The sequence below is a fragment of the Mugil cephalus genome, chromosome 10 (genome assembly GCF_022458985.1).
Source record: "Mugil cephalus isolate CIBA_MC_2020 chromosome 10, CIBA_Mcephalus_1.1, whole genome shotgun sequence".
NCBI classification, from domain to species: Eukaryota; Metazoa; Chordata; class Actinopteri; order Mugiliformes; family Mugilidae; genus Mugil; species Mugil cephalus.
Window position 1 is genome coordinate 14,416,724 of NC_061779.1, and position 22,868 is coordinate 14,439,591.

General features: G+C 42.2%; 2 protein-coding genes across 2 annotated transcripts; one reads left to right on the forward strand and one right to left on the reverse strand.

The window, feature by feature from the left end:
* The first annotated feature begins 3,436 nt into the window (after nt 1-3,436).
* Nucleotides 3,437-8,108, forward strand: LOC125015435 (retinol dehydrogenase 13-like). Its single transcript, XM_047597302.1, has 7 exons — nt 3,437-3,701; nt 5,020-5,160; nt 5,235-5,426; nt 5,548-5,709; nt 5,801-5,917; nt 6,009-6,213; nt 7,386-8,108. The coding sequence occupies exons 1-7, from the start codon at nt 3,629-3,631 to the stop codon at nt 7,480-7,482; spliced, it is 987 nt and encodes a 328-aa protein (XP_047453258.1). The 5' UTR covers nt 3,437-3,628; the 3' UTR covers nt 7,483-8,108.
* Nucleotides 8,109-8,255: 147 nt separating this feature from the next.
* ankrd34c (ankyrin repeat domain 34C) lies at nt 8,256-11,604 on the reverse strand. The gene is made up of 2 exons (XM_047597301.1): nt 11,218-11,604; nt 8,256-10,313 (listed from the first exon to the last, which is right to left on the reverse strand). Exon 2 carries the CDS (start codon nt 10,261-10,263, stop codon nt 8,677-8,679), a length of 1,587 nt encoding a protein of 528 aa, XP_047453257.1. The 5' UTR covers nt 10,264-10,313; nt 11,218-11,604; the 3' UTR covers nt 8,256-8,676.
* Between the last annotated feature and the right edge of the window lie 11,264 nt (nt 11,605-22,868).

The window sequence follows — 22,868 nt, forward strand, 5'->3', positions numbered from 1 at the left end:
GTTTGATAGAGGGTTTCTCCAGAGGACCTTTAGTCAGACTTTGGAAATCTCCTCTTTGTTCTCGAACCAAAGAAGCATCCCCCGATCACAGCTGGGACAGGCTCTAACAACCCCTGAGACCCAAGTGAGAATATGCGGTAGTAGAAGATGAGATGAGATGAGCCAAAGAAGACTATTTTTGCAGACCAATTTAGTGCACTTGAAAACACTAACTAGTCTTTTCTTCTTTAAAAAAATAAATAAATAAAATATTCCTACAATATCCACACAATGAGTTCTCATCGTGCCTTTACTAAGGATTTTTTTTATGATAACATGCCCACTACAAAGCGGGAAATATACACAGATGTCAATTTTAAATAGGAGCTGCATTACATATAATGGCTCCAACAATATGCTGTTTAATCACGAAGAACAGACCAAATATTTCTCCTTGAGGTAGATTAGAGCAGAGTTCAAATATCCAGACGGACATTTTGAAATTTATTAGGACGTCAGTTCATATAAAGAATAGTCACAGATAGTCACATTCCAAAAAGCCTCAGCAGAGGGCCCTCTAATTTTAGCAGGGGAAGGAGGTTACCATACTGGGAGAAAGATTGGGAAGTGTGTAACGCTGTCACATGACGGACTCGGTACTGAGCCAACTAAAGAGACAGACGGGTCACCTCTGAAGTGCTCTCACATGTGAGAATATGGGGGCTGCACAGATACAATACACATAAACAAAAACACAGTTATCTAGACAGCGTGGCTTAAGCAGAACGTGAGATAGCCGCCGTCAACTTGTTTTTTATCACATTGTGAAGAAGGTCGACGAAGGTCAGCCGTTTCAGTTCCTAAAATGCTCACGTTAGTACTGCGCATGTAACGAGGAAGCGTAATGAAGACTAACTACAGTCAGACAGAACACCGTGACCTCTGCCTTTAACCTTTAATCTCTCGACCTGTAAACGTGTCTACAAGTCGCCTGAGCTTCAGACACAGTCACTCTCAGATGTCACCCTGTAAACCGCAAGGTCAAATCTATAAACACCCATATATAGCCCTTGTTCAGACTCATAACACTACTTCATTGTGTTTTAAAGAGAAAGGCACTGATCTGACACCTAACGTTTTACATTCATCAAGAAAAAAAAGTAACTAAATGTTTTATTCCAAGTGTCAGTTGCTCAGCTGCAGCTCTGATCAGGCCTCAATTTAGATTTCAGGGTGTAGGCTGATGCCGTTATTACTGTCATCTCAGAGCTGCTGGTGGGTTTCTTCTTTTGTCTGCTCATACAACAGCGCAGACACGTCTTCGTGTGCTTGTAGGAGTTTAGGATATCATTTGATGCTAAAGTTCTTTATATAGCTGCAGAACAAGAGTTGTCATGACCGACTGGTAAATGTGCGCACACGAAAAATGTGATGCATGTGCTCCATCTGCTGGACCCATTCAGAAGGCACCGTGACTTTGTATGTGAAGCTGCAGTGACATCTGCTGGACCACTGGTAAGTTTTTCTTTGAGATGATTGCATTTGCTGAAACTCATTTTAGTTCAGGGACCAAAAGACACAACGCAATTTGATTTCAAGTGGGCCGGACCAGTAACATAAGTAGAACCTATAATAACAACTTTTCCCCTTTGTTTTAGTGCGAAAAGTGCAAGAGCACTATGAAAATGTTCACAGCTGATAAACTATCATTTTACAAAATAATTTAATAACAGCCTGAGATTTGTTATTAAAAATAAATGCAATGTCTTTGCTGTCTGCTGTTTAGTTCTGGGTGTTGGGCTCTGCCCGCTACTCTTCATACAAATCAGGAATAGTAGTTACCTTTGTAGCCCACCACCCACTCCGTTGTCTTCCTTTACAGAAAGTAGGTAAGTGGGTGACTGCTCTGTTAAAGTCTTAAATTTGGGATGTGTGTATGCCAGCAGTTACAATGTATGACTCTTTCTGGGGACCTGGTTCAAGCTGCCTTGTAATAACAACCATTGTAGCCCAATAGCTCCCTCACTCAATACTAGCAGTAGATACTTGGAAGGAAACACTTAATCACAAAGGTACTTGTAGAAGCATAGATAACAATTAGTTGTGACTAAGTGACCCCCACCTTTGTATTTAATATTTAAAACAAACACAAAATATTTGAAATACCCGGGACTCAGGCAGTGGTCCTAAGGCTGAGGCGGGCATGTTGGAGCTCATGGTAATCCAATTTACGGTATTTATATACAGTCTATGGCTACTCACGGTTCCTGGGATGCTGCTCCTTCAGCAGTGTCCCGTCGATGTAGCAAAGAAACACGTCCTCGGGCTCCGTCCACCTTCATCGCATCCATCGGGTTCTCGGCTTGGCGCAACAAGTGTTTCGCACATACAGTCTCTCGTGCTACTAGCGCTAGCACGAGGGTGTTAACTAGCAACAGCCCGCAATGTGGTCATGATTTAGCATCAATTAAGTAGAATTCCCGACGGACCCAGGCGGCACTGGGCCTCCAGTCTCTCCAGAAAACAAATACATTAAACCGTGCAGACAGGCGCGTTATTAAATCACAGAAACTTAAAACAAAAAAATGCTTTAACCATGATGTTCTTTCTTGCTCCGCCTCTCTCCTCTCTGTCCCACCCACCTGGAAGCCCGGTAGGTTAACTTGAACGCCACTAATTGGCCAATCAAACAGACTGACGCCTGTCACCTGCCCACGAGGGTAGCGGTGCGTTCAGGGACCATGTGGCACGTAGGACATGGAACATTCTATGTAATTTAGTCACTTTGCGCTTTCATGTCGTGGACCAGATTGGACACCCTTGATCTACAACATTTTAAGACAAGTGCTGAAAAGGAGGATTTCTTTCTGTTATTATGTAAAGTCCCTTGAGATTACATATTATGATAATGTATGATTTATCAATACCTAAATAAAGCTAAATTAAAAAGTTGGAAGCACATTAAGATAACATTAAAAAAAGAAACCATTTGCGGTAAAAAAAAAAAAAATCTACATACTATGATAAACTGTTAAAATTATATGCTCAAACCCCAGTGCAAGATGACGTGTGTGTATTCCAACACAATAAATGCAGAGTTCAGTTTACAGATCAGTCAAAGATATTCTCTAATGCTCTAAATACATTGGGACACAAACAAATAAACAAATACACGCACTCAGAAACTAAACAAGCTGCTTTCTACTTCAGCAGCATTGGTTAATATTTATGCAGTGGGATTAATGCATTAATTATCACTGTACAAATAGGACACAATCTTTTTAATATATTATGTCGTCAATGTTTTTTGTTGTTGTTGCTTTTGTTTTTTCAAATATCAAAATTGTGCTTCACAACGTAAGTTTTTATTTATTACATGAAAACATCTAGAGATGTTGTTGATGAGATGGACCAATAGGATTCCTCTGCTGCGTGACGGGGGGCGGTACTTCCGGGTAGGAAGCTGCGTTTGTTATGTAGCCGCACAGGGTCGCGAGCTGATGTAAGTGGGGACATTTCTCAGTTTGTAGCAGTTTTACAGATCAGGCGAGAGAGGTCGTGGTTTAAGAAGGACCCAGCGGGGACCCTGTGCTCGGACTTAAACTCAGCTTTATCATCAATAAATGTAGTTTTGGAACTTTGTAGGAAAATGCGGATCATCTCAGCTACAAGCTCCTTTGTTGCCATGTACCCAAAAACTATCGCTGCAGTCACAATAACAGGTAACTTATGTTGTGTTTAAAGGTAAAACATGTCACCCTTGTAGTTCCGATGTGTAATGGTTAGGATTATGATTATGTAGTTATTGAACGTCTGTTACTACCTATAAATTAAGTATAAATAGTCTAACTTGCTTGTAAAAATGACAGTAATGTATCTGCTCATTCTTATCACACTGTAGCAGGGGCAATCCTAAACATGTTTACTATGTGAAAGCTGAATATTAGATTACAGCAGACTACAGCGATCCTCAAAGTTCTGGTAATTTTATAGATGTGGAACACACAAAACTGAAATTAATTCAGAAAGAAAAATATTTAGAAAGGTATAATTAGTAATTAATGAAGACTATTTATCTGTATTGCCACTCCAAACGTAATAAATGTTCTTCTTATGGTCCACACAAGTAAAAAAACAAAAACAACAACAACAACAAAGCAAATATAAATGCACCACAAGGCAAACAAAAGACATGTTATAAAACTAATTACCTAATAGAATAAACAATGACATATGTAGCACTAAGTAAGTAGCTACAAATATTTGCATAACAAACAGTCCAAAACCCAAGTATTCAACTCACAATGAATGAAGCCGAACATTTTGTTCATTCATTATCTGTAATCAGTCATCTATAGAGTCACGGGAGGCTGCAGCCTATCCCAGCTGTCATTGGGTTGGAGGCAGGGCACACCCTGGATAGATCTCCAGTGTATTGCAGGACTAGAACAGAAAGACAAACAACCACTGAGATTAATTTAGATTCACCAATTAACCCAACAAGCTGTGCTTGGACTGTGGGAGGGAGCTGGAGCACCCAGAGAAAGCCCACAGGGAGAACATGCTAACTCCACGCAGAAAGGCCTCAGCTGTCTGCCGGGTTCAAATCACAAACCATAGCTTTTTTTTGTTTGTTTTTACAGTCTGTGATTCAAGCCCAGAAGCAATTTGCTGTGAGGTGTCAGTGTCAACCAATCCAATCCAAACTTTATTTATAAAGCACTTTAAAACAACCCCAGGGTACGAAAGTGCTGTACAGAAAAGCAAATAAAAGACATAACAACTCACACAAGGCATGAATGCAAGATACCTTAAAAAGACCTAAAACTTCAGTATGTAAAAAAAACAGCTATATACAACAAGATAAGACAAGACAACCACTACATCACTGTGCCAAACATTTCTATGTGTTTAAGGGGTTGAACCAGCAAAAGTTGCTGGAGAAACAGCAATTCTATTTTTATTATTTGACCTATAATTTAATTGATAATTTAATCTCACATTTGTCTTTTCGTGCCAACGTTGTCAACATTGTAACAGGAGTGGGACTTTTTGGTGTGAAGAAATGGATGGCAGGTGGCGTGTGTCGCAGCAAAGCCCGATTAGACGGGAAGACCGTGTTGATCACTGGAGCCAACACTGGCATTGGGAAAGAAACGGCTGTTGACCTGGCTAGAAGAGGTTCGCTTATATCCAAACCTTCGTTTACAGATTTTATAACGTCATAATGATTCACAGCATCTTTTGCGTTACAGGAGCAAGGGTGATTCTGGCCTGCAGAGACATGGACAGAGCAAATAAAGCTGCAGAAGATGTGAGAAAGAGGAGCGGAAATGACAACGTGATTGTGAAAAAGTTGGACTTGGCATCGCTACAGTCAGTACGCCAGCTGGCCCAAGACGTGCTTGCGAGTGAAGAACGACTAGATGTTCTCATCAATAATGCAGGTGGATGTATACATATCAAAGCGTGACACGTCATATCCCGACGGCTTTGTGTCGGTGCTCAGTGTTTCTGTTAACAAGTGGGAGGCGGTGAACAAACATCTCCTGATATTCTTACTTTTAGGCATCATGAGCTGTCCACAATGGAAGACCGAGGATGGCTTCGAAATGCAGTTCGGCGTGAACCACTTGGGCCACTTCCTTCTAACAAACTGTCTGTTGGATCTCCTGAAGAAGTCAGCGCCGAGCCGCATCGTCAATGTGTCCAGTTTAGCCCACGAAAGAGGTGCAGTTTTTCCTTCTTTCTTTTTTTTTTATCCTTTCATGCGATATAACACAACATCAGTGACTGAGGGCGCGCTTCTTTCACTCAACAGGTCAAATCTATTTCGATGACATAAATCAGGAGAAACAGTACAACCCTTGGAAAAGCTATTCTCAAAGTAAACTGGCTAACGTCCTCTTTACGAGGGAGCTGGCAAACAGGCTACAAGGTGCTGCATCACATTATATATATCTCTCACTTTTCCGTGCATTTATTTTTAAAGTAGTGCTGCTTATGCATGTCTTTTGAATATTTTGTAGGTACCAGGGTGACAACTTACAGCCTTCACCCTGGAGTGATTCGGACTGAGCTTGGCCGACATTTCTGGCCCAAAATTGCCCTGTGGAAGAGAGTCATATACACACCACTTAGTTTCCTCATCAGGTCTTCAGCAGAAGGGGCTCAGACCACCATCTACTGCGCTGTGGAGGAGAAACTGGAGAATGAGACTGGACTCTACTACAGGTTAGTCAATGTCAATCAGTATTAGTGGTTATCAATCTAAATGTTCTCTTCCTATGCAGCTACTGATACCGACGGCACCAAGCCAACACCTGAGATTTATTTTCTTCAGATTTTAAACCTGTATATTTCACAAGGTTAGGCACTAACACCAGTAGTCGCTATGATCAATTAGACCGGTGTACCTAAAACACATCCAGCCGTCACGGAGCAGCATTAGCATTCACTTGGAGCGGTGTGCCGGCCCCTCTGATGAATGTTAGCTCAATATTCACTCTCCTTTTAACTCTGTTTTTCTCTCCGCTGACTCCTGAGGGACACATCTGTCTTTTCAGCTGCCGAAGCCCCCACTATGATCACCGGCTAGTCGCTAACTTTTTCTGTCAACTGCTTGGTGCCAGGCAGCTGGTGTACCGCGGGTCCATCAGAGCTACTTTTCTATCTTTGCTTTACTAACTACAGCAAGTAGATGAGAGCAGAGCTGTCGGCCCCAAAAAACAAAAGCAATGATCTGAAACAGATTTTAAGGTCTTGCAGAGGTAGTTAGTAATTCTGGTTTATGGCAGCTACAAGCAAACACTTTTATATAATGAAAATATTCTGGTAATAATTACATATTTGCATTAGCACAATTTTAAAATCAGCTTTTGGCAGGAACTCGGGTTGTAAATCACTGTTATCAGATTTTGTGCACATACAAACAAATAAGAGTCAGCTGCTGAGCTGCTGCCCACTTTTCCCTGTTTTAAATCTTGAATTTGAAAAAAAAAAGTTTTTCTTTTACTGGAGACATAATCCCAACTCTGACTTTCTGTCAGTTCAGCCATTTATAAGTGACTGACTGTTTAAGTGTTTGCACATGTGTTCCTCTAACTCTGCGTGAAGACTGAGACTCTCTACACATACACATGCCAAACTCTGCTATCTATAAAATCCATTCAGTACTCAGTGGAGTGTATAAATATAAAGATATTGACTGACTTCTGTGGGATAAATGTCTTGTTGTCTGATAAATATAAACTAGGACACTGCTTGTCACAGTACGGTCTGAAAGTATATTGCAGTCTGTATTGTAATTTATTCTTTGATTCCGTTGATTTATTTTCTGAATGATTAACTTGCTCTCCAGCACGATAGGATTGTGTGTTTAACACTAAACTCTGCACTAATTACAGCGACTGTGCCCCGAAAACAGCAGCCCCTCAGGGTCTGGATGATGAAGCTGCTAAGAAGCTGTGGGACCTGAGTGCGTCTATGGTTGGTCTGACATAATCACAGTGACATGGATGAGGGTGATGACGATTGTGCATCATCAACATACCGACGGCCTGCCAAGTGGCCTGAGGAAACACTGGTGCTCTTTCTAATGAGCTTCTGTGCGGCTGCTAGCAGCTGAGCTCCGGATTGATGTGACAAACACGTAAACAAGCAAAACACAAACCGTGTTAGTGATAGACATTTATTTAGAATATACAACAAACTACTTGCAAAAATACTATGGGTTAAATTAAGTTTTGTTCTAAACAGAAGCAGTGCTTCACAGGTAAGGTACATGGAAGCTGTGTGATCTTTAGTTTTGATTGCCATTAGCACGACATGACATTTTAATTGACAAGTTTCACCAATGTCTGTGTTGACTAAGGGCTCAAACGTCATTCAGCGTTGCTTGAATTGATCATGTAAGAATTCCATGTGCTTCGAGTGTTTGTAACACTGTCAGTTGTGGCATTTTCAGTTATTTACCTCCTGGGCCATAAAGTGCTGTTATAGCCCATTGCTTTACCTGTTTCTTAAGGCATACTTTTCATTCGTGTCATGTGTATTTTGTTCCATGTGTGACCAACAGTATTGTAATAACGTTGGTCGCACTGACATGAATTAAAATGGTCTTAATACAATGAATGTATCTGCTCATTCTTTTTTCAGTTTTTTTTTTGTTTTGTTTTGTTTTATCTTGAAGGCACTTTGTACAGAATTGCTACAAACAGTCAATTTTCATCTTACTCAAAGCTACATCTCAGACAAGTGCATCACATTTTTTTTTCTTTTCCAGAGAAAGTCCATTAATGGGCTAATTACATATGCACAAGTGCACCCAAGTGGCCTGCTGGCTACAAATGAACCCTGTATGTTTCCTACACGTTACATGATCAATGTAAGTGAGCTAGTTCAGAGGAAAGGTACCATGTGTTGGCATTTACATTCAAAACTGTTACGTACATATACAGCAGATGTTGTGAAGTTCAAAGATGCTTAAGGTCGAGTGTAACACAGGGAGGAAATCTATCTATATTGCTCAGTTTCAATATATGTATACATATACATATTGTTTTTATAAATTATACATTATTCAACATCTAGATGGCTCTGAGTCTACACAACTGAACCTACTGATGTGCTTCCTGACAATTTATGGTGTTAACACTTCTACCACCACAATATTGGCTGCATAAACGGTGTCACTAACTAATGAGCGAGCTCTTCAAAATCAGAAAGCTGTTTCATCTGCTCCACTTGCATAGAGTGCCTTCTCACAAGCTTCTTCTTCGATTTGAGGACACCTCTCTTTGGTGTGTTCGGCGCTACTGGAGCTATGGATCTAATACCTGTGGCTAGCGGTGAGGAGGGCTTGTTGCTCGCCCCGATATCAGGAATGGGAGGGTTTGGGTTGATATTGAGAGGGGGCAGGTGGCCAGGCCTGGTGTGGGATATGTGGTCCAGCAGCAGTGTGCCCGAGCCCCTCCTCTCCAGGAAGCCTGCTGGTGCACGCCTGCGTGCCGTGCTAGGAGAGGATGCATTGCTGTCCAGAGATTCTCTGGAGCTGGTCAGCAGTGCAAGTGGAGAAGTGTTTAGTTTCCTTCGCTCCACTGGAACCTTGGGAGAGTCTAACATGGCCGAGTCTGAATAGAGCTGCGAGTCTGAGTCATAGTGATCGTTCCCCAGACGTCTCCTATGAACTGTGTCTCTCAGGCTGGCGAGTCCACTGCTGCAACTGCTGCTCTCCTGCTCCGTGGGCACAGTGCTGCGCCGTGCCAGCGGCTGGTGCTGGCCTAGACATCGCTCATACGATGGTTTAGATGTTGGAGGAACTGATAATGAGGTTGTCATTTTGTAGGGCTGTTCATCTACCAGTGGAAACAAGCTCTCCTTCCCATCCACGCTGTTCTGGCGGGACAAAGATGACCTCTTACTCAGAGATAGTCCATTTACGCCTGCCACGACATCTTCGTCAGAGCTGGCTTTCTTGCTCTCCTCATGGGCGGCAGCTGCTGCCAGGACAGAGGGCGCAATCAGCCCCCAAGGTTCTGATTGCAGCCGCTTTAGCTGAGGCAGACGTGCACGTTTGGGGTTTGTGGGTCGGCGCGTTGGGGAGGTGGGGCCGTTGACGAGCTTTGCAGCTGCACTTGAGGTTTTTAGCTTCGTGTGGAAACTGAACACTGTGTTTTGTTGTTCTTGCTCGGGAATGGGAGCTGAAGTGACCTCAATGTCAGATGGAGAGGTGCAGTATGCTGGGGAAGACCTCTCAACCAGCTCTGGTGATGGGGGGACATTTAGATACTGTTTGGTGGTTTTAGTGCCACATGGTGACTTGTCTGTGGTGATTATGATCACCTCCTTGCCTTTAGCTTTACACGCATCCAAGAGCAGTTTCAGTGTCTCCTTATCGTCTGCGTTGATGGCGTAGACCAGAGCTGAGGCCCCACTCCTGTCCTCCAGACTGGGATCAGCGCCGTTGCTCAGCAGGTGGTCCACCACTTCATGCCCAGCCTTGTGGATGCAGGCGTGCATTAGAGCCGTCCGGCCTCCTTTGTCCTGTATGTTGGGGTCTGCCTGGTTGTCCAGCAAATACTTGACAAGCTTCGCCTTGCTAACGCTCTGCTGGTCAGTGTGCGTGGACATGCAGGCCACCATGAGCGGCGTCTCCCCGCGTTCATTGCTCTCGTTGATGTATGCGCCCCCTTCCAACAGGAGCCTGGTGAGCCTCAAGCGTTTGAGCCACACTGCCTTCAGGAGTGAGTTTCCATCTGTCCGCAGCTCCAGAATATTTGCCATTTCCCAGCCAGTCACAGATCTTCTCAGGAATGAACTTACAGCCCACAGCCCTTTGAACAAATTGTGGAATTAGTTCAGCTTACATTTCAGAATCTTGTAATTAAGACTCATTTAGTTATTTAATGTTTTGCTAAATTATTTTTACCAGCAGGTGGCAGTCTCTCACAACATAAATGTTATAAATATAACATAACTATGGATCTGAAATGTTTGATATATATTCTTAATTCAGTGTTTTAGACAGAAGCAGTATGTGTAAGAAGTAGTTTTTCTAAGCTAAGCCAACAACCGGTTCATGCTGAAAACAGAATGGTAACCTGTTACATTTATGCTGTTGATGGATTCTCAAGCGTCTTATTTGGATATAAAAATGTATGTATTTTTTCCCTCTCAGTATCTCCTTTAAAACACAGCAGCCTTTCCATCTTTTACGGAACAACAAAAACTACAAGTGCGTAAAAACCACCTGCCTCGTTCACATTTCTCTCTGTGGGATCAAAACAATTATCTAAGAGACTGCACGATGTTATGCATCTAAATTTAAACACCGTGCCACATGCGTTTGTTTAAGCTGGTGACAATAAACAACGGCACGCAGTGATCGGCCAAGAGTCGCTGTCCGTGGTTCTCATTTTTGGATAAGTTGGCGAAGAAGACGCGCGTCGTCACAAAACGTTACAGTAATCGTCCAGTTCTGCGTTAAATTACTTATTTTACTTGTGACATAAACATTAATGGGCGAACACTGGCCATAAATCTAATGTTATGGGAAGGTTAATCCAATTTACAAGCTCCCTTTAGCAGAGATGCAAGACAACGACAAAGTTGAATTAATTAACCTTCGCATTCAGTGATTTTGTAATTAGATATATATATGAAATGTATACCACAGACACACACATGTATGTCATATATATATGTAACATTTCGCAGAACAACTTAGTGCCTCCTTACCTGGTCAGAGAAGAGATTTGCCATCTTCAGTATCCAGTGCTTTGTCATCTAAGACGGAAGATATCGTGAGAAATAATATCAAAACAGAAAGTTTGCAGGTCTTCGCAGTGTGTCTATTTATTTTTCAGCCTTGGCTGTTCCCATCGACTCGTCCCAGTTTGTGTTACAGTGTGCCGTACCTCTCTGGCACCATAGCACATGAGCTGTGTGGCTTTTGTTATGGAGGCACACTACATCAGTCCAATGGGGAGTATTTCTTTCACTGCGCACTCATGGATCACAACCTGGAGATGTTGCGGGTTATAAATAACTTACTTTCTCGCTTGCTGAATGAAACGTGTATTCTCTTGACGTCAGAATCGACCAAAATAAATTGCGTCTGATGAAAACCTCTGTCCTGATCTTTATATCTGCAGGACGCAAACAAAAACCAACGCTACCTCCTAAAGACATGCAAATGTTCTGCGTGTGTGTTTCACTCGTTTCAAAAGAACAATTTGTAAATGAAAGCGGTTACATAGCCTACATACACACAGTTTTGCATGGGCGACTGGTTTGTGCTGCTTTTTATTTCTAAATATTTGAATCCATGCCCCACATATTAAGTCTGTGCTATAAATAAGATTTCATCTCTGTGCAGTGGAACATCAGTGTTAGATTAAAGACAGGCTTTCTGTCTGTCATGTATTAAAGGGCACAGTGAAGACAATTCAGCTGTAAAATATGACAAAGGAATCTGCTCTGGATCACCATCACACTGCTGCTCGACAAGAAATCCCGATATGGCACATCCATTCGTATTAATTAAAACCAGAAATCATATTTTAAAAACAGTGACTGTCGCACGTACACAACATCAATTAGTAATGTGAGTTTATGCTGAATTCTGTATGTGTTCGAAGAGGCTGAATATGTTGCACCTATATGTATTTACAGTACAATTAAAGAGGCCAAAACTTGTAGCAGCCATCACAGCTATACAGCCTAATAGGGACATTTCTATTTTTAGGTTGCTATGAGACAGCACAGAAGCAGTTTCTAATGAGAACAGTGATGTTCTCAGCCCTGCAAGGAACAGGTAAATCAGACACATAGCATTCCTCCAGGGACGGGGGAGGCTTTTATGGCATTTACACAAATATTTTTTTGATGGTGGCGTATTTTTCTTTCCCTCCCATGACTAAGCCACCATCACCACCACCACGTCCGATCATTAGTCCTTTGACCCTTGCTCTTTTCCTCAGAGACTGGGACTAATCACTTTATTATCCATCCAAACACTTGACGTCTCAGCACTCAAGTTGTCAATGCTGGCAGCGATTTCTCATCTGTGATTGCCTTCTCAATCTCAGAGGACATGTTGTTTACGAGGCACACCGAGAGAGGGTGGTTTCATAAAGCGGCGCAAGGCGCAGACGCCCAGCGCCCAAAGAATGAACCCTTCCCGTAAAAGAGGCATAGCGATGGGAGTACCTGTGCAAAATCTGTTCAGGCGTCATGACTTGGTCACCATAAATGATTAAAGACTTGTAATAGATGCTGTTTTCTATTCAGAAGAGGGCCAAACTCAGATCAGAATGTCTCAAAGCTTTTCGTCACGCAAAACTCCAAGTGCAACTGTTATTCAAAAGCTAACTTTTACATTTTTGTGCTCTAGCATGGGATTAATCTGTGTTGTGGACCTGCAGTCCAGGGAGACACGGCGAGCTAGGGATCAGATCAAGGCCAAAGCTCTCTGTCTTAGACACATTCATTAGCACTGGGAACCACAGGGATGTCTGTGGTCCTCATAGAGAGTGATCTCTGCCCCGACGATGCTGTCGTCGGCGGTATATTAAGGGGGGAAATAAATAATTAAATTGGAGAGAATAAGCGCTGTCACCCCTGGGAGCGCTTTCCATTTTCAGATATCTTACACCGCAGCTGCTGCTCTTCCTCCCCTCCGTTCTAAATATATCCTTTTCTTCTGTCTGAATTGTGTGATTTTTACTCATCAGACTACAGTAGCTCTGAGACTATTTATACATCCAAAAACAAAGTACATGGGAAAGTTATTAACTGTTTTTCAGTGTAAGAGCCTGATCACAGTTTCTCTTGAAGGAGCAGAAAACACAATGTCTGGCCCTAATCAAAACAGAAGAGAAAAAAAATGAAAGGAGATTTGAATAAAAGGAAAATGGAAATAAGCCTGTAATGAACATACAAATGGTAACTGATTATTCTCTCACCAAACTACCGTGGCTATTTTTAAAACGTTGATTAAATGTCTAGCTTCAGTGAAGCTTGACATTTAAGGATGGTGGGAATTCGACAGAGATCTCAGCACAGACGGAAAGAAAAAAACGTGTTGATATGTCACACTGTATTCTAAAGCTCAGAGATTCAAGCCATTTGCAAGCACTTGACTGTTGAGTCTTGTTTGCTTCAAAAATAGATGAATACTTTCCTTTTCACAGAAACACAGAAAACACTGCCTAAGAAATTTAGAGTTGTGAAAGTGCAAAAGTTAGAAGGTTTGATGGATCTCTGCAAAACAGTAATCTAAATTTCAGAGTTACACAGAAACGAAAGGGTCAGAGTAGTATCATAAAACAAACAAAAAAAAAATCGTGCTCTTACAAGATTACACTTGGTTAAAACACATTTTTTACTTGAGTTAACCCAAATCGTGCTGGACTTCGTATGGTGCTTGGACCACCTACAGTGGTGTGAAAAACTGTTGGTCCTTCCTGATTTCCCATTTTCTTTTTACATGCTTGTCACAGCTAAACATTTCAGATCATCTTTATATATATATATATATGATCACATATATATTAGTCAAAGACAACACAAGTGAACATAAAATGCATTGTTTTAGATGAAGGTTTTTATTCTTAAGGGAAAACAAAATCCAACCGACCCTGTGTGAAAAAGTGATTGCCCCCTAAAAGTAATAACTGGTCGGGTCACCCTTAGCAGCAACAACTGTAATCAAGTGTTTTCGATAACTTGTAGTGAGTCTTTTACAATGCGATGGAGGAATTTTGTTCCACTCATCTTTGTAGAATGTAAGTGTAAATTTGCCACATTGGAGGGTTTTCATGCATTAACCGCCTTTTTAAGGTCGTGCCACAGCATCTAAATAGGATCCAGGTCAGGACTTTGACTAGGCCACTCCAAAGTCTTCATTTAGTTTTTCGTCAGCCAGTCAGACTTGCTGGTGTATTGTGGATCACTATCCTGCTGCAGAACCCAAGTTCTCTTCAGGTTGAGGTCACGAACAGATGGACGGACATTTTCCTTCAGGATTCTTTTGGCAGACGGCAGAATTCATGGTTCCATTTATCACGGCAAGTCTTCCAGGTCCAGAAGCAGCAACCAGACCATCTTACTACCACCATCAGATTTTACTGCTGCTACGATGTTCTTTTTCCAAAATATGGAGTTACTTTCAAGTCAGATGTAATGGGATGCACACCTTCCAAGAAGTTCAACTTTTGTGTCGTCAGTCCACAGAGTATTTTACCCAAAAGTCTTGGGCATCATCAAGATGTTTTCTGGCCAAACTGAGAAGAGCTTTTATGTTCTTTTTGCTCAGTAGTGGTTTTTATCCTGGAACTCTGCCACGCAGGACATTTTGGCCCAGTCTCTTTCTTATGATGGAGTCGTGAACACTGACCTTAACTGAGGCAAACAAGGCCTGAAGTTCTTTGGATGTTGTTGTGGGGTCTTTTATGACTTTGGATGAGTCATCGCTGTTCTTCTTACTCATTTGTTCCTGAATTTCCCTAAGTATGATGTCTAGCTTTTGAGGATCTTTTGCTCTACTTCACTTTGTCAGACAGGTCCTGTTTAAGTGATTTCTTGTCTGAGAACAGGTGTGGCTGTAATCTGACCTTGGTGTGACTAGACCAATTGAACTCAGGTGTGATAAACCACAGTGAAGTTATGATTTTGTTTTTTGTTTACTTGTGTTATGTTTGTCTTATATTTAAATGTATAAATGGCACATCCATTTGCATTAATAAGAACCAGAAATCATATTTTAAAAACAGTGACTGTCGCGTACACAACATCAATGAGTAATGTGAGTTTATGCTTAAATTTATATATTGATCTGAAAAATTTAAATGAGACAAACATGCAAAAAAAAAAAAACAAGAAACCACGAAGGGGATGAACACACCACTGTAAACTGACATAAAAACCTAAAAGAACGGGAACAACTTGCTCAACTCTGTCTAAAGTTAATAAACTTCACCAACCCGATGGTCTAATTTCTTTAGTCCGTGCAAAGCCTAAAGGTAAATATGGCGACTTTCAGGGGGCATACTTGGTTGGGAACAAAAACCTCCTGGAATAACCGGTTGCTGGGAAACTGCTCAGAGCCAAGAAACACTGTGACACTTTACACCAAATCCTGAAATTATTTGTTTATTTTTACACTTTTTGTAGCAGTTTTACCAGGTTTTCACTTTTGCTTTGTGTGTGCAAAGCACGTTAGCTGGGTGCTGTCAGTAGCTTTGTGTTTAACCTATAGACAGTCAACAAGAAGGCGAATGACATAGAGGTGAAAGTTTTCCATGATGCATGACGGCTAAGATGATCAGAAGGATGTTTGACTGTGTGAATACATATGTTTCCACATTTTTTTCTTTTAAACTGATAACTAAGAGAGATCTCCTCATATACTCCCCATCCTTTCCTCCTTGACAACCCCATTTGCACTTGGACACAATTTCCCCCAAATGCACACGACGCCTGTTGTTGTGGTGCTGTTGTGCTTCTCTCTCTGTGGTGGTTGTCTCTTTAAAGACCGAGTTTGACATTCTCATGGCATTTGGTGTCTCTGCGATTGTATCAAGCGAATGTGTGGGCTGCGACAGCAATAAACTGGCACGAACCCTGCTGCAGCTTTGCACCGGACTGCTCCCTGCCTCCCTCCTACCTCGGCAGATTTAGGAAAATGCCTCCAGTGCAGCTTAACAACCTGCCACCCCTCACATATGCTGCAAGTGTTTTTTTTTTTTCTTTTTTTTTTTTTTTTTTCCCGGTTCCATGATTATGGTCCGTGAAGTATAACACAATTTGAAACCCTTTGATCTTTTCATATTGAAAAGTGCTACTTTCGCATACTAGGAATCCTGAAATGGTTCAACTCCTCCTCTGCCTCCTTCTCCCTCATCACTCCTTCTGTTCTTTCACATCTCGCAGCGCAAACCAACACCTGCCCTTCTGGCGAGCAGTAATTGAGTTGAGCATTATTCAAGAGCATTATACAGGCAACAGTTTCGTGGGGTGGTCATTGTGTATGTCGGCTGTATCCTAGGAGATTGGTGCATATCTAATAAGGAGTTTGTTACTCATTTTGCAGAGTGGGCACTTTGATGTCCACCGTGTTGAATTTTCTGTTTTAGCTCAACATCCTCCTAATGAAGCAGAGGGCTTGAAGCTTCAGAACTGGTTGCTTATCAACTACACCCCACTTATTAGGAGTTGTTGTGAAGCCTTTAATTGGATACTGGAGTAGGAGGCACCTTAACGGAACTGTCAGTAATCAAGATATATGCCCACAGATGACAGTATTGTTAACATCATTACGAACTTCACCATCAATATCCAAATTAAGCAGCTTTCACAGTCCCATTTTCTTTCGCGTTTCATGGCTCGGGCTTCCTCCTGCCCTCAAAATTGCCAAGTGTTTCCGTGATTTATCGGGTTTACTCTCAGGCGGAGTTTTAGATTCTGCCGCCTCAATAACTACAGAGGTAATTAGCGGCAAAATTGATGTTTTGGTGGGATCTGTCACACTTCTGTTTGCACCACCAAATCAAAAGCTTACCAACGCGTCCGCACCCCATTGAGCGGAGTGCAGAATCTCTCCCTGCTATCACATAAGTTACCTAATGAAACACAACAGGGAAAATGCACGGCCATCGATATAAGTTCACTTGTACCTTTCGGTGCATCGCCAGGGAAGACATTTCCTGATTTAAAAGTCAGTTACAGAAGATTAAAGGTAAAAAAAAAAAAAAAAAAATGTTAATGAGGCTTTCAATAAATTTCAGCGTGAACAGTCTTTTGCACTGTGAATTCATCACAGACTGTCTCAGAGCTGCATTTGTCAGAAGTTCGGGTCTGTCAGAGTATGTGGGTACATCGCTGTGGATGAGTGGACGTTCTGACAGTGAGCCGGAGAACTTCACTCTACTCCCGGTTCACACCCCTGAGACTGTGACGTCTTTGACACCATGAGGCACTCTGACCGAAATACACCTCCTCTGCAGCACAAGGTGAGGAAAGAGCTTTTTCCGTGTATGTTGTTGGCGGTGACGTCAAATCACTCCTGTCCGTCCTCGTGCATGTCTACATACGAGCCGGAACAGACATGACAGGACCAAACTGGATCGCCCTGGCCTCCGCTAAACATGTCCCCTCTAGGTGACGGAGCCAACAATAGATCTGAAGTATCACAAGCGTGACTGTAAGACGGTACACCTTCCACCTTTCAAAGACAGAATCGTGCTTCTCTGGGTTCATCCATAATTGATCGCCGAGCTACTGAACCAAATGTCTTAACCTACAGCCAGCCGATTCTTTCATCTCTCCGCGCTGTACGTATATCGCACCACCCGGCTGGTGATTGATGCTTTAAATGTTGAGAGTAAGACGGCACGAGCGCCGTTGCAGCTGGGTCTATCGGCTGTGCTGGGAGGTGGGCCGAGTTGGCATGTATCAGAGGACAAACACAAGTCAGTAATTATGGTTGGGTGCTATGAGAGAGGGGCTGTGAGACAATGAAAACTGTCAGACTGAATGCTTTCCAGCTCCTCTGAGACGCTCTTACGCGCAGTTTCAGTTTGAAAGAGGCCTTTAAACGAGACACTCAAGCGTGTACTGCCATGCTAGCAGCTCAGTGTTGGGCTAACATTTGCAAAATGTGCACATTTAAATCCTCTTCGGTACTAGCGTGCCTGTGCCGATGTTTCGTAGCTGATGTCCATTTGAGTGTTGGTGTGCTGATGTTTAGGAATACGCACCAACTGTACAGCTGCTGGGATTTCACACAAAATTTCTTCATCATCATCCTGAGAAACACGTGAAGAGAAAACGTCCACACTGATGCTATGACATCACCACTGAGCCAATCATAGCCACATCAGCGAGCAGGCACCGGACTGATCACCCTACAGGAAGGCTACTTCATCGTTAAGATGTTTTTTTTCATGTCAAAGGACTGCGTGCACCCACAGACGAGAAGCCTTAAAAAGCAATAAGTAAGCATCACAGTGCTGAAAGCGTAGTATCACCTGTGTAGCGCTCGCTCTCCCAATCGGAGTGATTTAGCTGACACACTTGGCTGAGCTGCCTGTGTTTGTGTCCTGCTGTTTGCACACACAGACTAGGCAGGACTTATATCAGAGTTTCCAACAGGAGGCAGAGTGAGCGAGGCTCTCTCAGCTTGAATCACAACTCTGCCGCTTTGTAATCCCTTTTTCCTGTCTGATTTCAATTCAAGACAGGCATGGCTATAATACACCACCACCGCTAGTCCATTAGCCAAAATGCTGCGGAGGGGAGCTCGGCAACGTAATTAAAGTACACAGAGCTTAGTTAAAGGGAGGGAAAATTCATCTACATTCTGGTTCGCACCGTGCTCATGAGGCCTGTTGTTCCCCTGAGCCAGGAGCTCTCATACCTGACTGAGCAGATCGAGATAAGAACCGGTTATCTTTGCCTCACAGCACTTCACATCCCAGAGGGAGATCACCTCTCTAAGTAGACACAGCAGCCTGGGATTCAGTGAAACCAGAATAGTGCCATTTACTCTCTGTCTGTCCAACGTCCATCTACAGTCATTTTATGGGCATTTTATGATATGTGATGATATGCAACTACGGGCAAAGACAGTTTTTGAATGAAGACCAAATGACATGCAGGTAACATAAAGTAATAAAATATCTTTGGTGCACAATAGAAATGAGGCATTGATGGATGCAGCAAGAAAACACTTGATGTAAAGAAAACCCATTACAATATCTTATGGCCAGTTAGAGTCTCATTTACAGTGTAAGCACCTTCAATTATGTATAATAAATGACATACAAAGAGCATGCCATCGATTTAACATCCCCAGACCCATTAAGGACAGTTAAATAAAATCTTAAAATCAATACAGCTACACCATGGATATCATATTTATTCTTTTACGCTATTCTGCTTGGTCTATGCCTGGCAGCACATTATTAAATCAAGAGCAGGTTAAAGAAATCTCGACTTCCATGTAAACAACACAATTTTTGCACACAGCTCCCCCTGAAGAACGCCAAGTCAAATACAACTATAAAAAAAAATTAATTTTCTTAAATGTATTTTTTAATGACTTAGACGGAGGACGGACTGATGTAAGGTCTTTTTATTACACAGGGTTCTCCCTGCATCTGTCGCTGTGGTTTGGCTCTGAACTCACAGAAAGCTCTCCAGTTTGCACATTTTAAGGAACAATATCTAGATGATTGCACTGCGTCTCGGCTTCAAAGGCTTTCAGAGGTACACGGCTCAAATAAAGACTCGCCATGCGCTCGGTATAGAGCTAAGCCAGGGCACCGCTTCATTCTGCAGGGTCACACAAGAGAAACGTTCGATCAACCTCATCTCCGCTTTGACCCGTCTGGCTTCAAGTGGACGGACATTTTTCTAGCAGCAGTGTTCATCCTCCGTGATATAATACACTTGATATGTTTTATTTATTTCCCCACCACCTTCTCGATGATTCATTAAATTCCAATTTTAAACATTAGAATAACTCTTAGGCTCCTATTTCCGAGAAGACGCCTGATCCTTTTCTTTTATTTCTAATGGCACACATTCCGCCAAGCAGGAGACACCCAGAAGGCTTCTGGGATGTTTTCCATGGCACGACTGTGTCAGTGTCACAATGTGGTGACTCATGTTTATCATCTCCTCTCCTGTTGTGCCTCCTCCTCATTTGAGGTTTGAAGAATGTCGCCAAAGCGACGTCTATGTATGTCAATATCGGCGTCTGTGTTTATGATAAACACTGTCTTCAACGAAATATGGATCTTGATCAAAATAGCCCATACAGTGAAGTCTTACATAATATACCGATATCTACATAATTTATGTAAAGTCTCGTCCTCTTTTGACTGTTTGCTGTGTGCTGTGCTCTGACTCAGCCTGCAAATTTAGTTCTCCATTCAGCGGGACTTGATGAATGCTGAATGGAGTGGGAACCTAATTTCATTAGCGCTGATCAAAGGATTCACAGCGCATCTCATTGTCCGAGTGTACACGGACAAAATGGTCACAAAGCATAATCTGGAGCAGCTGTGATATCACCGCGACAGATTTTATCTCTGCTAGAGGACAATGTTGTGTCAGTTGTGTTTCATTAGAAATGATGAGGCAGTTAACATTTATTTAAACACAGAAGATAGTCATTTATTTAGACCTTACATATTCCTTTAATCCCATTGATCCAAAATGTCTGGACAAACAAACACTGATCAACCACAACATTAAAACAGCACAAGGTGTTGACCTGGCCTGGATGATCCAAAGAGGACCCTCCCCTCAACCCACAGGACCCAAAGGCCACAGGACACCCTCATAAGGTCCATGTCCATTCACACAATTTCAAGCCGGTGGTCATAATGTTATGCCTGATGGGTGCATTAGCATCTTGCATTGCTGCATTTGAACAATTATCTCTTTGGAGGATGAAGACTCGTGCTCACAGCCAGCTGTGCTCGTCTTCGCACCCAAATTGGTAAGTAGATATTGGAGAGGAAAATTTGGGGTCATCACTGTGAAATCAATTATCCGCTCTGCAGTTGCACTGCAACAACAACGATCCAAACCTGCGATTTATCAAACGCTTACATGCTCCGCAGAGCTTCTGTTAATACAGAACCAGTTGCGTCTGTTTTCACCTGCTGTGATTTTGCCGATTACACCCGCACAGCAGACGTTTGGCAAGATTGGAAAATATCCATTAAAGATTTAAAGCGTCACTGGTTGTGAGTCTTTCTATGTGTCAGCTAAATATCCTCGACACAAGCACCTCCACAGTCATGGAGATGTGGCTGCTTCTGGGTTTTACAGTGTCACTGCTGATGCAGGCACAGATGGAAGGGATGTGCCCTAAATAAATATGTAAGTAGCCATGCTGAGTTCCTGGTCCTCCTGCTGCTTCCACTGATGCCATTGATCTAATTGCTCATTCAAACCCCAAATGCCTCGACTGAAACATTCCCAGGGTAAACTAGTCAGCGAAAGAGGGTCCTGATGCGAGCGGTGAGCTATTCTCCCTCTGATCTGATTCACATTCACAACCCTTCCCTCCTGCACACAATCACGGGTTTTGACAGCTGGAGATAAGAATGTCTAAGAAAGTAGAAATTCAAAGACAGCCAATATTATCATTTTGGATCCATCTTGCAATGAAAATTAAAGGCTGCAAATGTTGGTGCATTTATGCTGAACACAAAATGAACTCTTCACACCAACTGGAGTGACAAGGGTAATTTTTCTGTTTATTTTTAGGGATGATTAATGGGATTCCCAACACAGGACAGCCGACTAGAGAGGACTATCCATAAGGGACCGTGGATGGAACTGAATGGGGTCACCTAAAAGAAAAAAAAAATGAGGCGTCGGTGGTGAACATGCAGATACACAAGAGTGTTTCTGTACTTCCTGCATTGTATGTTTATCCCTTTTCTGTGTTTATAACATTTGAAGATGAAGGTTTAATTTTAAAATCAGTATTTGTAATTAATGTGGCACCATGGCTTCCTTTTGTTGTTTTTTTATTTAATTGTTTGGGCCATATTGTATCAGTATTACCTCATCTCTCATCCAATGACAGCTGGGATAAGCTCCAGCCCTCCTGCGACCCTCCAGAGGACAAGCGGTTACAGAAAATGCATAAATGAATGAATGAATGAATATTTTAAAAGTTGATATGAAGATTAAAATCAAGCAGCTGCACAGAAAAAAATAGTATTATTCAGATGGAGTAGTATTTCAGTCTCCCTGGTAAATGTTAGCCTATTGTTTACTTTCTTTTAGTTTGTTTCTGGTCTCCACCACCTCCCAAGAACACATTGTTCAGTGACATTATCTCTATTTAGACCCCTTCCTTGACTTTGTGTCCAATCTAATCTACACTTTCTTTTTAGGTTGATGAAAAGTTCTCTGGAGGGATCATGTCCAGTAAACACAAAATCCCTAAAGGTCAGATGACGAAATAAAATGTACATCTAGAATGAGAAAACTTTAACTTCAGAAAACCATCAGAGTACCCTTTCATTTTAAAACATCTTCAGGATTGGTTCTCGTCTTTTATCGCAGTGAGATAAATAACATTAACACTGTGTGGGCCGTACCTGTGTTTACAGGTGAACTCACTTCAGGTGGTAGGTCGCTCTCATCCCAGGACATCCCAACCTAAACCAACTTAGACCTAAGACAACGAGCAAGAAAAATACATGTTTGTTAATATGACCATTTTGATCTGCAGTTTTGAATCATCAGAGATACATGACACATATCTACTCCCTGAAAACGAGCAAGGCCAGTTAGCTAACGCTACTCCACAAGCTCTGGAAAGTATCAAGCTTGCATTGAAATATATGCAGATAAAA